The sequence below is a fragment of the Arvicanthis niloticus genome, chromosome 2 (genome assembly GCF_011762505.2).
Source record: "Arvicanthis niloticus isolate mArvNil1 chromosome 2, mArvNil1.pat.X, whole genome shotgun sequence".
Classification (NCBI taxonomy): Eukaryota; Metazoa; Chordata; class Mammalia; order Rodentia; family Muridae; genus Arvicanthis; species Arvicanthis niloticus.
The window spans coordinates 29,153,501-29,168,527 of record NC_047659.1 but is presented as its reverse complement, the minus strand read 5'-3'; the positions used below and the strand labels follow the sequence as shown (position 1 = coordinate 29,168,527).

The following is a 15,027-nucleotide window of genomic DNA, read 5'->3' as shown; positions in this document are numbered from 1 at the left end:
CAGGAAATTCAATACCCTTTTCTGACTTCCATGAGCACCAGGTAAGCACATGGTATATACAAACACATATGGAGGCAAAACACTTATACTCTTAAAATACTAAATACTTAAAATACTCAAATAAATCTAAAAAAATGTTTTGAAAAGATTACCAAGATCTAGAAAAATGAATCATTTATAGTCTAAGTATTTTATTCAACAACAAATATTCAACCTGTATTAAATTTTATTGGCTAGTCAATGCATTAAAAACTAAAATGTGCCGGGCGGCGCACGCCTTTAATCCCAGCACTTGGGAAGCAGAGGCAGGCGGATTTCTGAGTTCGAGGCCAGCCTGGTCTACATACAGAGTGAGTTTCAGGACAGCCAGGGCTACACAGAGAAACCCTGTCTCAAAAAACAAAACAAAACAAAAAACCTAAAATGCAAGTGTAGTAAGGGCAGGCAGGCATATGCCTTAAATCCTAGCATTCAGGAGGCAGAGTTAGGCGGATTTCTTCAAGTTTCTAGCCAGTCAAAACTACACAGCAAGCCTTGGTCAAAACAAACAAAAGCAAACAAACTAAAATGTAGGGCAAGTTTTCTATACTTATATTTGCCTGTGTTTTAGTTAGTTTGACAAAACTACATACATTAACAGCTTTGGCAAATAAATTCTGAGTTACATATGCTCCTCCTGTATTTACTGCACATTTTCCCCCAAGAGGGTTTTCTGCAACCCGGGCTGTCCAACAACATATAACCAAGATGACTAAACATAATTATTACTCTTTTTCCTCTACTTCTCCAGTACTAGGGTACACCCCAGTACATTCCCATTTTCCTGGTTCAGAAGTTTGACTCTAGGGTACCAGACATGGTAAGCAAGCATCCAGTCAATTTAGCTGAATCCCCAACCCGAGTTTTGTTTTGGGGGCGGGTGGGGTGAGGGAGGTTCGAGTTTCTCTGTGTAGTCATGGCTCACGGCTGTCCTGGAACTCGATTCATAAACCAGGCTAGCCTCAAATTCAAGAGACCTACCTGCCTCTGCCCCCGAAACACTAGGATTAAAGATGTACACCACCATGCCTAGCTGATTTAAGTTTTTTAATTCTTCTTTGGTGTTATGGATTATACCCATGGTGAAGAGGCAATGGCAGAGGCAGGCAGATCTGAGTTCAAGGCCAGACAGGCTACAGAACCCTGTCTTGAAAATCCAAACAAAACAAATACAACCCACACCTACCCCAAAAAATAAACTCATGGTGGGGCACCGGTTAAGCATACCCACCACCACTAAGCAATATATAGCTTCTGTAAAGTCACATTAGAACATATCAAGATAGTTTAAAGCTTACTTCTAAAATCGTCCACTACCAGTCTCATCTATTCACTATGCTCTTCCAATTAATTAATAAATTAGATAACTAGATTAGACTCTTAGGATCTTATGGCAGAATCTGAGGATTTCATTATGATTTATTTAATGTCAATTTTCATTGTATTATATCAAACTTGGAAGGCTTCTATCTAAAACTCAGAACTAAGGCCAGTGATAAAACTTATTTCACTGGTAGCTCCCCTAGAATATACAGGGTCCCCCCAGGACTTCCAAACAAGAACAGTACAGCTGAGGATGTAGTTCAATTAGCACGTGTGAAGCCCTGGTTTTGATCCCTGGTACTCTAAAGCTACCACACCTATATAATCCCAGCATTTAGGAGATGAAGACAGGAGGATCAGAAGGCTATTCTTGGCTAGTCCTAGCCCTGAACAACATGAGATGATGACAAAAAACAAAACAAAACAAAACCACCTCTGAGATTAGACTGCTAAAACTTTAAGGACATATGCCATGCATAGTGGTGAATACCCCTAATTGCAGCAACACAGGAAACAGAGGAGGTATATCTGAGTTTGAAGCCAGTGGAATATACAGAGGGAGTTCCAGCCCAGGTAGGGCTACATAGTAAAAACCTATCACAAACAAAAAGCAACATGAATGTTTAAGTTAATAGTTAGTAATTATTACCTGTTCAAAATTGGCAGGGAGCTGAGGTCCAAGTCTCATCAACAAGTACCACCAGACTTCTAGTTTTGTTAATGCTAAAGTTTCTGTTCTCACATGGATGGAACTCAAAGGCTGCATTAACAACTTCAGTCTTTTTGCACTACAAAGTATATCTTAAAAGAAAATACAAACATAAGTTAAAGACTATTGTAGCAAAAAGGTCAAAATAAACTTCTCACTTTGACAACTCTAGTGTAACTGGGCCCAAACCAGAATAGAAACAGTAGGATTAGATACAGCATAACATAACAGGGTTATTATTCCCACCAAGAATGCAGACATGTGGCAATATCTACAATTTCAGGTTGTTACAACTGAAGGAATGGATACTACTCCCATTTAGTGGATTCAATCTAAGGATGCTCCAATTTCCTAAAAGAAATAGGGCAAAGAACCATAGTGGCTCATACCGTGCATGATACAGGGACAAGAGGATCAGCAGGTATAGGCCAAAAACATGGTGGACATAAGATTTTGCCTCAAAACAACAAAAGAAATAAAGACACTTTTTGCAGGGGGTTGAGGGGGAGCCGAGACAGGGTTTCTCTGTGTAGCCCTGGCTGTCCTGGAACTCACTCTGTATGTAGACCAGGCTGGCCTCGAACTCAGAAATCTGCCTGCCTCTGCCTCCCAAGTGCTGGGATTAAAGGTGTGCACCACCATTGCCCAGCGGCATGTTTTTACCATATAACAAAGGTTATTTTAAAAATCAACTAATGGCCAGGCAGTGGTGACCCATACCTTTAATCTGAGACAGAGGCAAGTGGGTCTGTGAGACCAGCCTAGCCTACAGAGAGTGCCAGGGATACATAGAGAAACCCTGTCACGAAAACACACACACACACAAACACACACACACACACACACACAAGCACCATTACCACTACTGCCATCTAATTTTTTAAAAAGCTACACATTTAGTCAGCCTTGCCCCTACTTTAATGATCGTTAGACTTTAACACAAAAGTGAAACTCAATGTTGTGTTTGTCTTGTTTTGTTTATTTGCTAATTCTTGACATTTGCTTTCATTTTTATGTATATGGGGGAGGGGAGTATATACCATGTGTGTGCAGGGGCCCGTAGAGCCCAAAAGAGGGTGTCAGACCCCCAGAGCTGGAATTATCCAAGCAGCTGTGAGCCTCCCAATATGGGTTTGTCTTCTGTAATAGCAGCAAGCACTCTTAACCACTAACCCATCCCTCTCCAGCCCCCCAGAGCCAATTCTTTAAAATAATTTTTACTAGATGTGTTCGTGACTTGGGTACAAAACACTAAGATACAATCTTTGCTCACACATCATATCACAAGACTTCAGAAGGACTGAGACATCAGCAAAGACAGTGTTTAATGGTGTATCTCCCCTCAGTATTTTTTATAACCACTTTTATCAATTATCACTTCTATAAGAGGTCTAGATACTATGCAACAAAGATACAAACATATCCTACCAATCAAACCTAGGACTGAACTATCTAAACTATCTCCTAGCTGGGTTTGTCTATTTGTAGAACCTGGAGCTCACTATGTAGATTAGGCTGGCCTCAAACTTACAAAGATCCACATGACTCTACCTCCTAAGAAATGGGATCAGGAGTGTACTACCTCTAATCTACAATAGTCAACCTGTAATATCAAAACTTAACTTAGCCTTGTAAATATTTATACTGATGTTTTGGTTATATTCATATATACATGTCAAATACTCCACCTGAGCATCATGATGAGGTAAAGACAAGTCTAAAGGAATCCAGTTTGGAGTACATTTCTAGAGCTATGGGGAGAAAACTAAGTTATTGATATCTTCATTCCATGGCTATCAGTTTCTTGTCAACTATTGTTTGTACTGCTCCTGATAAAATCAGGTTTTCTAAAGTAGTCATAAAAATCAGACCTACTGTAGTGGCTTTAATGTGTTTAAATGCTTTTAATATGACATTTAACTCAGAGTAAAAAGCCACAAATAGGTTTTCATTTTGTTCAACTTCTGAAATAACTTAGGGCAAGTCATATATTAGCAATTTTCAATGTCTCTTAAATCTATTTATATATTTGTTCCTATTTCCATAAGGTAAAGATAATAAGAACATTTCAACATAAAGCCCAAAAAAGTCAGAACAGTAAATTATTTCATGCCAAATTAAAGTTACATTAGTTTGGGCTACCTAGTTAGTTCAACACCAGCCTCAGCTACATTCTTAGAACCTGCCTCAAAAAAGCAAAACATGACCAGCAAGACATCTCAGGCTTGCTGTACAAGTCTGATGATCTTAACTTTGGTTCCCGGAACCCATGGAATAATGGCAAAAGAAATGAACTCCACAAAGTGTCCAATATCCTTCTTAATATGGCCCATAGGCCCTTTTCCTTCAAAAACACACCTAGCACGTAGACACAATTAAATTGCAAAAGTAAATGCTGAAAGGACTTAAGACTATTTACATACCGGGGTTTAAAGCAAAATTATCTATTAAGCTTTTCCAAGCAATGAAAGCTATTTTTTTAATCATGGGTGTTCCACTACGGAAGCCCAGTTCTTCCAGTTGTAACAAAGAATTGATGAAACTCCCACTCCGGTGCAAGGTCTAAGAAAGGGGAAAAGGCATCAGAAAGTTATTTATTCAATTAGTGTATATTCTTGGAAATTCAAAATCTAAACAGTAAACAAAATCCACATTGCTTACAAACAAAAACGTATAGCAGGAATAATAAAGATATATTAAGCAAGTTAAACAAGCTGAGGGTCTAGGAAAACAGATAACTTGTTCAATAAAGTACTTGCTATTCATTATTAAGGACCCAAGTTCAATCAATCCTCAGAAACTAATTCAAAACATAAGTATGTAAGAGGCAGAGGCAGACAACTGGCCTTCAAAGTCAGTCTGGCCTACATATTAACTCTAGCATAGCCAGGATTACATAGTAAGGCTATGTCTCAAAACAACAAACCAGGCAAAAGGGCCAGTGATATGGCTCAGCAGTACAAAAGCTTTTGCTTAGCCACACAGAAGGCCTAAAAAATGGCTGAGCCATCAGGGTGTACCCCTTTAATCCTAGAACTCAGGAGGCAGAGGCAAAGACAGGCAGATCTTTGTGAGTCCAAAGCCAGCCTGGTCTACAGAGGAGTTCCAGGACAGTCAGGGTTGTTTACAGAAAAAAATCTATACAAAAAAACCAAACAAACAAAAAACCTGAGTTTGATCTCCAGTGGTAGTTGAAAAGACTCTACAAAGTTGCCTTGACCTCTGTGCACACATCTACATACCAATGTGCAAGTGCATAAACAAGATAAGACATTTCTTAAACACACACATATCTATTCTTAAGGGTGGAAATGGAGGCAAGTACATGTGACCCCAGTGCTAGAAAGGCAGGAACCACTGCCTCCTTAGTGAATGCATAGGAATGTGGAACCCTGCCACAAAGAAGGTAAGCTGGCAGACAGTAGCAGATGCCTTTAATCCCAGCAGAGGCCGGTGGGTTCAATTGCTGGGAACCACACCGCCATGCAGCAGTCCTGATGAGTGTATCTCACACACAGTCACACAAATAAACGTAAGAAAGAAATGAAACGGCAGATGGCACCTAATGAACACCACCTGAGGTGGATTTCTGGCCTCCACATAAATGTACGTATGAGCATGCATACACATAAACTAGACGCAGTGGTTCAATCTACAATCCCAGAATTTGGTAGGTTGATACAAGAGGACTGATGCAAGTTGCAGGGCTGTGCTTGAGCTATGTGCGGAGTGGTGAGTTCCATAGAAGCTTGTGTGAGACACACTTAAAAGTAAAAATCCTGGCATGTTCAAATCATGAAAATATCAACTAACTCACTATCCTTTCCAAGATAATTCAAGAATTCCAAGGTAATTCACTTACCTTTCCAAGAAGTTTGACAAACAAAGGCCATAATTTTAACACATAAGTCTCATTTTTATTCATAAATAGCTTTTGGAGTTCTGAGATTAATTTCTGTGAACAAAAGTAAAACATTTATCAAATACTTTAAAAGGCAAAGCATCCACTATCGAAGTCTAGGAACTTTTCAGACATTTAATTTTTTGAGCCAAATAACCTTTTCTACAATGAAGAGTATACATCCTCCAAAGAAAGCAAAAACTCCAGTATATAGCAAGCTGAAGAGGGTTAAAGTAAAACAGAAATCACCTACTTCTACCAGTAAGTTTAATGCTCAACTGACCATTCAGATGCCCACCAATTCAGGCCACATTTTTCTTACCAGAATACTTCTCCCTAAAAACTTCAGGCACATTATTAACTAGAATTCAAATGATACTGTAACAAATTTTCTCATACATAATAACTTAAATAAAATTTGTTAACAGCTTCATAGTAACAGATGTCTAAAAGCTCAAGAGCCTCCTAGATGGCTTAGTGGGTGAAAGCCCTTGCCCCTCAGGCCTAACAACAAAAGATACTCAGATCTACATTAACTACTGACTCCCAATTTGCCCTCTTACTGGGCATGGTAATGAGTGCTTTGAATCCCATCACTCAGGAGGCAGAGGCAGGCCAATCTGATCTGTCCTCTGATCCCATATGCACCAAACCATGTACATCCTGGCATTCATAATCACACATACAATAAAAAATTTTAAAAACAAATTTAAAAAGAATTTTAGCTAATGTATATATTGGCCTATGTGGAGAAACTACATTAATATAAAAAACCGGCCTATTTGAGAAAGTAGTGGGGGAGTCTTTGAAGGGCTTATCTTGCCCTGGCTAATTCCTATTATGCCTCCAGTAAACTATGATTTTTAGTCTCTGAATATTTTTTTCAGATGAGGTCAGCTACTTATTAAAGACAAGCTAGCCTTCAACTCATGGAGATTCAAATATCTATGCTTCCCAAGTTCTGGGATTACATGTGAGTGCTGTCATCTATGAGATGAAATCAAACATGTACTCTACCATACAGTCCTATCATGATGGTAGTCATGACATAAAATGCATGGGACCAAAGTGACCAAACCTAAATTCCAAAGTAATCATTTTTTTAACTGCCGTTTTTTAGTCTGTTTATTCTCTGAAGGATCACATCATAGTAACAAGAAACTAACATGTGGCTTACCATATAAACCACATTACCAATAAAAACTTCATTGGCCAGTAAAGTGCTTGATATGAAAGCATGAGAACTTTGAAATTTGATTCTCAGAACCCATGTTTAAATAAAAACATTTGACACAGTTATGTATATTTGATATCCCAAAGGTGCAAAGGTGGAGAAAAAAAGGAACCTTGGGATTATCTGTGAGTTCAATATAGACCAACTTGGCCTACAGAGTTCCAGGACAGCCAGCGATACAGTTCAGAAACCCTAGGTCTCACTGGCCATCAAGTTCTAGACCAATTAAAATGTCTTTCTTTCCTTTCCTTTTTTTTTTTTTTTTTTTTTTTTTTTGGTTTTTCTGTGTAGTCCTGGCTGACCTGGAACTCACTCTGTAGACTAGGCTGGTCTTGAACTCAGAAATCCGCCTGCCTCTGCCTCCCAAGCGCTGGGATTAAAAATGTGCACCACCACTGCCCAGCATCTTCTTTTTTCTTTAAAGGTAATGCCTGAGAAATACAAGATTGTCCTTTGGAACTCACTACATTAAACCAGGCTTGGTAGTATGAGCCTTTTAATTCCAGACTGAGGCAGAAAAGTCTGAGTTCAAGGCCAACCTAGTATACACAATGAACTATATATGCCACAGAGGAGTGCACAGAACTTACAATAGTCCCCAAGTCCTATTCCTATATGATAATGCACTTTTTCATTCCCTTCTACAGAACAAAGCTGCCCACAACACTCCCTGAAAACTAACTAGGTGCACGAACATAACAGGTCCCTTTGCAATCATGACTTTTTCACCTAAACTGAGCTGGCTCTATTATCATCATACACACAACCAGTTCTTATACTGGCTTTCCATCACTGCTAAAAGGTCCTAATTTTAACATTTTCTTCATACTGTATGCCTCATATATAAACATGGCAAGTTTACACAGTAGCCAGTAATGCTCTTAGAACAATTCACAAGGGAAAAAAAACAACAAAACCAAAAACCGATGTCCAATAAATATTGGCAAGAATACAAGCTGGTAAACTTAAGACCTGAAACAGTAGCTAGGAAACTATATTACATGAGTTTATAAGCATTAAGATAATGAATTCAACACAATTCTTCCTTTTTCGGAATATAATTACTCATTATTTACTCATTAGAGAAGGGATAAAATACACTTTAGCAAAAATGTTTCAATTCATTTATGAGTAATTTGATTAAATTAACAATTCTTTTCTGCATTTCTTTTGTTTTGTGATGCCTAAGATTATACTCAAGGCTTTGTGAATGCTAAACTAACACTCTACCACTGAGCTACATCCAGCCCACATCTTTGTTTTGATTCAAAACAAAACTCCTCAAAGATGGTATAACTATACCAGTGAATTTAGGCTGAATTTTAAGCTCGAAGTAGAAATTCCTAAATGCAGAATTCAGCAAACTCTTAACTGTTGGCTTAGCGGTGATTCCCACTAGGCTTCTCCCACAGTTCTAGAGACCTGCTGCCACCTCCAGGTGTGGCAACAAATAAAAAAGGACTGCTAGTGTTTGATCCCCAGGTCCCTTGATCCCCTGCCTCACACAGCCTTCCCCAGTGTTCCTAGATGGCCTTTCTCCCCCTTTCTGCCCTCCTAGCTCTATTGTCTGTCTCCTAGCTCTGTCTGTCTGCCTGCCTCTACCTCTTCTCCAGGTCCTCACTCCCCTCCCTTCCCCCAAATAAACCTCCCTTATACCAGGTCTGTCGCACAGGGTGACTTTTCAGGAGGACACCTTAACACAGGCCAGTCAGGTAACCCCCACCCCAGACAAGCTGCTGCCTTATTTTATACCACATGCAAATGAAAGGAAATACTTACAGTAGTCATAAGGTGCTCTGTAATCAAGGCTATTTCTTGTTGTTTATGAAGCAGCAATGGCATCCCCATCTCTAGAGCAGTGGCTCCCCTCAGATGTACTTTTTGTGCTGAGTGAACAACTAATGGTATGACCAATTTGGCCCACCTCACAGACTCCTCTCCCATTTGAGTCGGGGCTTGTTCAATTAGCCTACAATGGAGAAACCAATGACTAAATTAAACTTACAAGATAAGGTCAAGCTAATTATCAAGGAGCAAGGGCAGGTGAGGCACATCTATGAATCCAAGTGTTCAAGAGGCTAAGATCACAAGGTTCAAAGGCCTACTTCACCTCATGGTGAGCCAAGTCCAGCCTTCCTTAGGCAATTTGATGAGATTCAGTCTCTAGTTTTTGTTTTTGTTTTTTTTCAAAAAAAAAAAAAAAAAGACATATGGTTTGGGGCACAGCTACTGTGCTCAAATCCCTCAGACTACAAAAGAAATTACCAGGAAAATAGCAATTCACAGAAATATGCATAACATACCCCAATAATGTGAGAATATGTACATGCATGTGTACAGAGAAACAAGTCAGTCTCAACATCAGAACACAGTTAAACAGCTCAACAACTGCAAACCTTTTTAAACTGAAACTAAGCAAAATTGTGCTGTCAGCATGTCTATGAAGAAGGCACAAAAATGCTCCTGACTTAGGAGTACATTTTATTTTGAAAACCTTATCCTACAATTTTTAGAACCAATTTACAGATAGTTTTCCATCTTGTTACCTTTCTCTTGCTTAACTTAGTCTAAAGAATAGTCACTTCTGGTTTTTTAAACGTTATTGTTTTAAACTTGTATGTGTGTGCATGTATGTGCACCAGTGTGACTGCCTACACATGCATGGTGTTTAGGTCTGAGAACTTGCAGGAACTTTCAACATGGACTTTAGGAATTCAACTCAGTTGTCAGGCTTAGGAGCAACTAAGTAGCCAGCCCCGCTGCTTAGCAACTCATCATTAAATACACAAACCCAAAGTTCCAAAACTTGATTCTAATTTATACAAGAACCAACTGCATACCTTATAATAACATTTAATGCTTCAAAATCAACAACAGCAGAATGTATCTCTCCTTTACTTAGTATCACTTCCAATGAATCAATAATACTGGATACCTAAATGACAAAAACACACACAAATCAGATCAGCCACAACTGTCTTTTGGGCATAAAATAAAGATGTACCAAAACTAGACTCACCATTTTGCTAACAAGTTCAGCAGGAAACGTCTGTTTGGATATTACCCACAGTGCCCTGGTACACACATTTTTGTCTGAACTCTTAATGATACCATTCAAGGTTAAAAGCAGTTCTTGAATATTTGCCTCTGAAAAACAAGCATTTTAATTTCATTTATGTAGTATAGTTAAAAATCTTTTAAAATCTCAGCTACAAAAGTAAAAGTAACAAAGGCAGATGCAGCTGTTCAGAAAGTGCAGATGATCACAGAACCTACAGAGATGCTGACCAGCATCACTTTTACCAAAATAAGCAATCCTGACCAAAGGGGAAACATAGTAGCAGATTGCAAACCTTTTTTTTTTAATCTTACACAATTCAATTAACTATTGTCATTTTAAGATACTAAGGAGTCTTACACAAAAGAAACTTCCACTAAGGAAAGAGTAACAACTTTATGATCTCCTTATTACCTATCCCTCAGCTCCTCTAAGTGATCTTGTAGGTTTCTTTTACAGTTGCAAACTACTAACTACAGAACAATAGTACTTAACAGTACTTAATAGTACTACTATACTTTATTACCACTTCCAAAATAATAAGTTATTATTACAATAAGAACTCTTCACTCAACAAGTTCCTTGGGGGGGGGGGGTGACTGCCACATCAATCATAAATCAGACAGACAGGGGAGGGAGGGAGGGAGGGAGAAATATTAATTTCCAATTTACTATGTTCTACTAAAACGACTGAGCCAGTAAAAGCCCTTGCCATCAACCCTAGTTAAGTTCAATCCCTAGAACCCACATGGTAAATATGATTCCTGCATTTCAGCACAGGTGCACAAGCTCCAAATTAATGAGACAGGAGGATCAGAAGTTCAAGGTCATCCTCAGCTATATAGGAAGTCCAAGATAAAATTGATTGTTAAAGATAACAGTACTTCAACTGTATTAAAACTATGAAGTCAACAGATATAACATTAATCAATTTACCTACCTGATAATCCTGAGGTAATTCTGGGATTATATAAACAAAAGCCCAAGGCTTGTAGAGCAGCGCTACTCAGTTCTGAGTTCTGACTGGAAATGTGAGCCTACAACACAAAATCACATTGACAGCAGAGAAACAGAGTTTCTAGAGTTAAAGCCAGTTGCAACCCAAATTCATTGCATTTTAATCCAATCAATCAGACAGCCTTTTGGGAATAAGTGGAAAAAGATAGGGAAGCTTGGCAAAGGAGGAGGAAACTAGAAAAAGATCAACTGAAAGGGACTGAAGATAGCTCAGTAGTTACTCTTGCAGAGTATCTACATTTGGTTCCCAGCACACACATGGCGGCTCACAACCTAACTCCAATTTCTATGGTTCTGACGCCCTCTTCTGGTTTCTGTGGTCACTGCACACATGTGATACACAGACATACATGCAGGTAAATACCCATACACAAAAAATAAACCAAAAAAAAAAAAATCAAATGAAAGAATGTTCTTAAGAAAAGACAAATGACATCTCCCATGTCCATGCAAAACCAAAGACAAAGCCAACAGATGAAAAATGTTAAAATTATTAGAAAGAAAACAAACAGAGGCAACATGGTTCTTCTACAAGGAATAAGCAGTCTCAAATGCAAAACTGACACTCTAGCTTTAGAATGGAAGTGATGCCTTCTTCCTCTAAGACTAGGAAAGGGAAGCAGCTGCAATATAGCAATTCTCAAGTATACTATATATTAGACACTTTTTCTTGGTCTTAAAAAAATGCTCAAGAAATTTGGGACTGGGGGATGTACAGTGCTTGTCTAGCATGCATGAAGCCCTGGGTTCAATCCCCAGCACTGCATAAATGCAAAGTGGTGGCACATGCCTGTAATCCCAGCACTTGGGAGGCAGGAGGATCAGAAGTTCAAGGTCATCCTCAGCTATATAGGAAGTCCAAGGCAAGCCTGGACTAGAGACCCTGTCAAAAAAAATAGTAATAATTTCAATAAGGTTGGGATACTCAATTAAATCTTTTCATTCTAAAACAAGAAAATTAAAAAGTGTTGATGTTAGGTTATGAAGTCACTAAGTGGTCAGATGAGGCTATGAACACACTCAATCTGATATTAACTATTACCATTAAACAAGGAAATCAAGTTGACTATCATTTTTTAAAGTGTTAACAATTTTCCAAACAAGCAAAATTAGCAAAAATTAATGTAAATAAAAATCAATAACATGTACTATGGGGTATGCCAGTGCCAACCTACAATCCCAATACTTGGAACGCAGCAGAGGCAGAATTGTCACCTAGCTAAGCTACCTGGTTCCCAGAGCTTTACTGGGAAAATCCTATTCCCCCACAAAAAAAAAAAATGTATGTGTATGACTATCTAAAGAGTTGCTATTTTAGGACAACTCAGAACTATACTTCCAAAACACAGATTTTATCTGTGACAGTTGTTTTTATATAAGAGACAAGCTTTGAACTGACAACCCTGGACACTTTAGGCAAATGAACCAGTTTCCTAAGCTGCAAAGTGGAGCTTTAAAGAGCAGACTTGGTCTGTGAATGTAGCTTAGTAGTACATACACAGACTGAAGTGAGAGACACGTGTAAGGTGACAGAGAGCCATATGCATCATGAGATAATAGTCCCATCAATATAACTGATGATATTTGTATTGAGGGCATTAACAATGCACTGGGTAATGCTACATCCACAGTGAAAAGTCATTTTATTAGAAAGCTAGTCAGAGTTGCTCCTAGAATCCCAGATTTGGAAAGCTGAAGAAAGACTTCCAAGGGCTCAGTCTAGTGGGTTCAGACTGAGGCGGTATATGGAGTCATTAAGAAAGAAACACAGACCTTTAAAACCGTATACAGCCGAGGAAGGTTTTTCTCGATTTCTGCAATGACTTCTTTTCCTTCTTCTCCAGTCATACGACTTTAAAGGAAATAAAACATAATCTTAGTCAAAAGCATAAACAAAAAATTACTGTCATCATGTTAAGGACTAGTTTCAGGGTTGGAGAGATGATCCAGTGGTAAGAACACATAGAGGCTCTGGCAGAAGACACGTTCAATTCCCAGCACCCCTATCAAGTGGCTCACAACCACCTGTAGCTCCAGTTCCAGGGCCATCCAACACTTCTGGCATCTGCAGGCACAAGTACCCAGACTCCTGACTGTTCTCTGTTTGGCTGACTTTTTTAAGCTTTTAAATATTAATTTCAAGCACTTTAAAATTAACCTCTTCCTTAAAAATGGCTCAAGGTATATAGAAAAAAATTGCAAACTACACCAGATACAAGCCGCAACTTGCCTCAAAGCATTTTTGGCCTCGACAAATTTTTAGATGAGGAAAAAAAAAAAATGGAAATCCCTTTCTCTAGTCATGTCTTCTAATTTTACGGTCACCTGACAAAATTTAGAAATGTTCTAAAGTCTTTCAAATAAGAGACAAACGGGGTTCCCGGCTCTGCTTTTTTTTTAAAAAAAGCCAATTCTGGGGCCGCTTCGCTGGCTCGCGCACCTGTAATCTCAACCACTACAAACAAGGTTTCGGCAGAACCACAAGTTCGAGGCCAGTGGGGAGCACTGGAGTGAGGCAGCGTCAACGACCCTAACTAAACCCCATCATTCCGGACCGCCAACTTTCCCACGGCGTCGGAGGCTTGCAATGCGAAGCCCTGCTCTTCAAACTACTTCCAGCTCAAACTTTTCTTTAAAAGCTCCAGTTTGCGGGCCGGACCAAAATAAAAAAAAATAATAAAATAAATTTAAAAACCCACTCCTCCCCCCGAAGAAGACTTCGGACACTGCCGCTGCGCCCCGCAACGTCACTCCGCAGGCATGGCCCGGTGCGCCCCAAGCTGCCCGCGTCCGCCGGGTCCCCACAGCTGCCCCGTCTCCCGCCCCGGCTCGCCCCCGGCCCGCCTCACCTGGTCAGAGTTAGGTAGGCGTCCGTCTGCTCGCCGGGAGCCACCGAGGGGTCTTCCCAAGTCTCCAGAAGCGGCTCCAGGGGGCTGCGACCTGGGGCCGTCATGTCGGCCACCCTGAAGTGAGGCCGGAAGACACCAGTGACCGGTGGCACAGCCCGCGCGGCTCCCTCACCTGCACGCCGGGCCGCGCGCTCGCAGGCCGACCTCCCGCCCGCCCGGCTCCCGCCGCCGCTTCCCAGGCAGCACGGCCGCGAGGGGGCAGAGGCGGCGCCGGCCGAGACTCCCGCTCCTCAGCCCACGCGGGACGTCCGCTCCGCCGCTCTCCGCCCCGGGCCGCCGTCCGCTCCCGGCTCGCGCTTATTTACTCACGCGTGCAGCCCGCTCCTCCACGACCAAGATGGCGGCGGGGGGCGGGCCCAGCGGCGCGCGGGAGCCGGGCAGGCCTGGCGGGAGAGGCTCGAGCCAATCCAACGGGCGGTGGCGCGCCGGGCTGCTCGATGGCCTGCTGCCCGTCCCCGCCCCCGATCACCTCGGGGGGCGTGTATCGCCTCCAGCTGGGGCTCGAGATTGGTGATGTAAATTAGTGCCCAACTCCACCTGCCTCTTATCTACTTGCTCATCAGACCAAGTTTGCAAACTCTCGGATCCAGTGCTTCCAAAATGAGCCAACAAAACCATTTGATTAAGAGTGAATAAACAGGCTGTTGGACTTGTTTGGTTGTTGTTCGTTTTTTTTTGTTTTGTTTTGTTTTGTTTTCTAGAGGTCCACTTGCTGAGCCTAGCTTTCGGTCTCTCAGCCCCAGATCGATGGGTAAGTCAGAGGTGCATCAGAAGCAACGCATTCAAACGTTGGTTTGTGACCTTAGCAAATTTACTTCTAGGGTTAGATGAGGACGA

General features: G+C 40.7%; 1 protein-coding gene across 4 annotated transcripts in view; it reads right to left on the bottom strand.

The window, feature by feature from the left end:
- Rif1 (replication timing regulatory factor 1) overlaps positions 1-14,530 on the bottom strand; it is a 51,985-nt gene extending 37,455 nt beyond the window's left edge. For 3 of the 4 annotated variants that reach the window (XM_034495962.2, XM_076928740.1, XM_076928739.1), the window contains exons 1-9: positions 14,131-14,492; positions 13,055-13,133; positions 11,205-11,301; positions 10,226-10,353; positions 10,047-10,141; positions 8,986-9,175; positions 5,934-6,026; positions 4,495-4,633; positions 2,012-2,163 (exon numbers count right to left, since the gene is read on the bottom strand). In XM_034495962.2, coding sequence (XP_034351853.1) covers positions 2,012-2,163; positions 4,495-4,633; positions 5,934-6,026; positions 8,986-9,175; positions 10,047-10,141; positions 10,226-10,353; positions 11,205-11,301; positions 13,055-13,133; positions 14,131-14,234 — 1,077 coding nt within the window. In that variant the 5' untranslated portion in view covers positions 14,235-14,492. The other variant, XM_076928738.1, reaches the window with a different exon arrangement.
- Between the last annotated feature and the right edge of the window lie 497 nt (positions 14,531-15,027).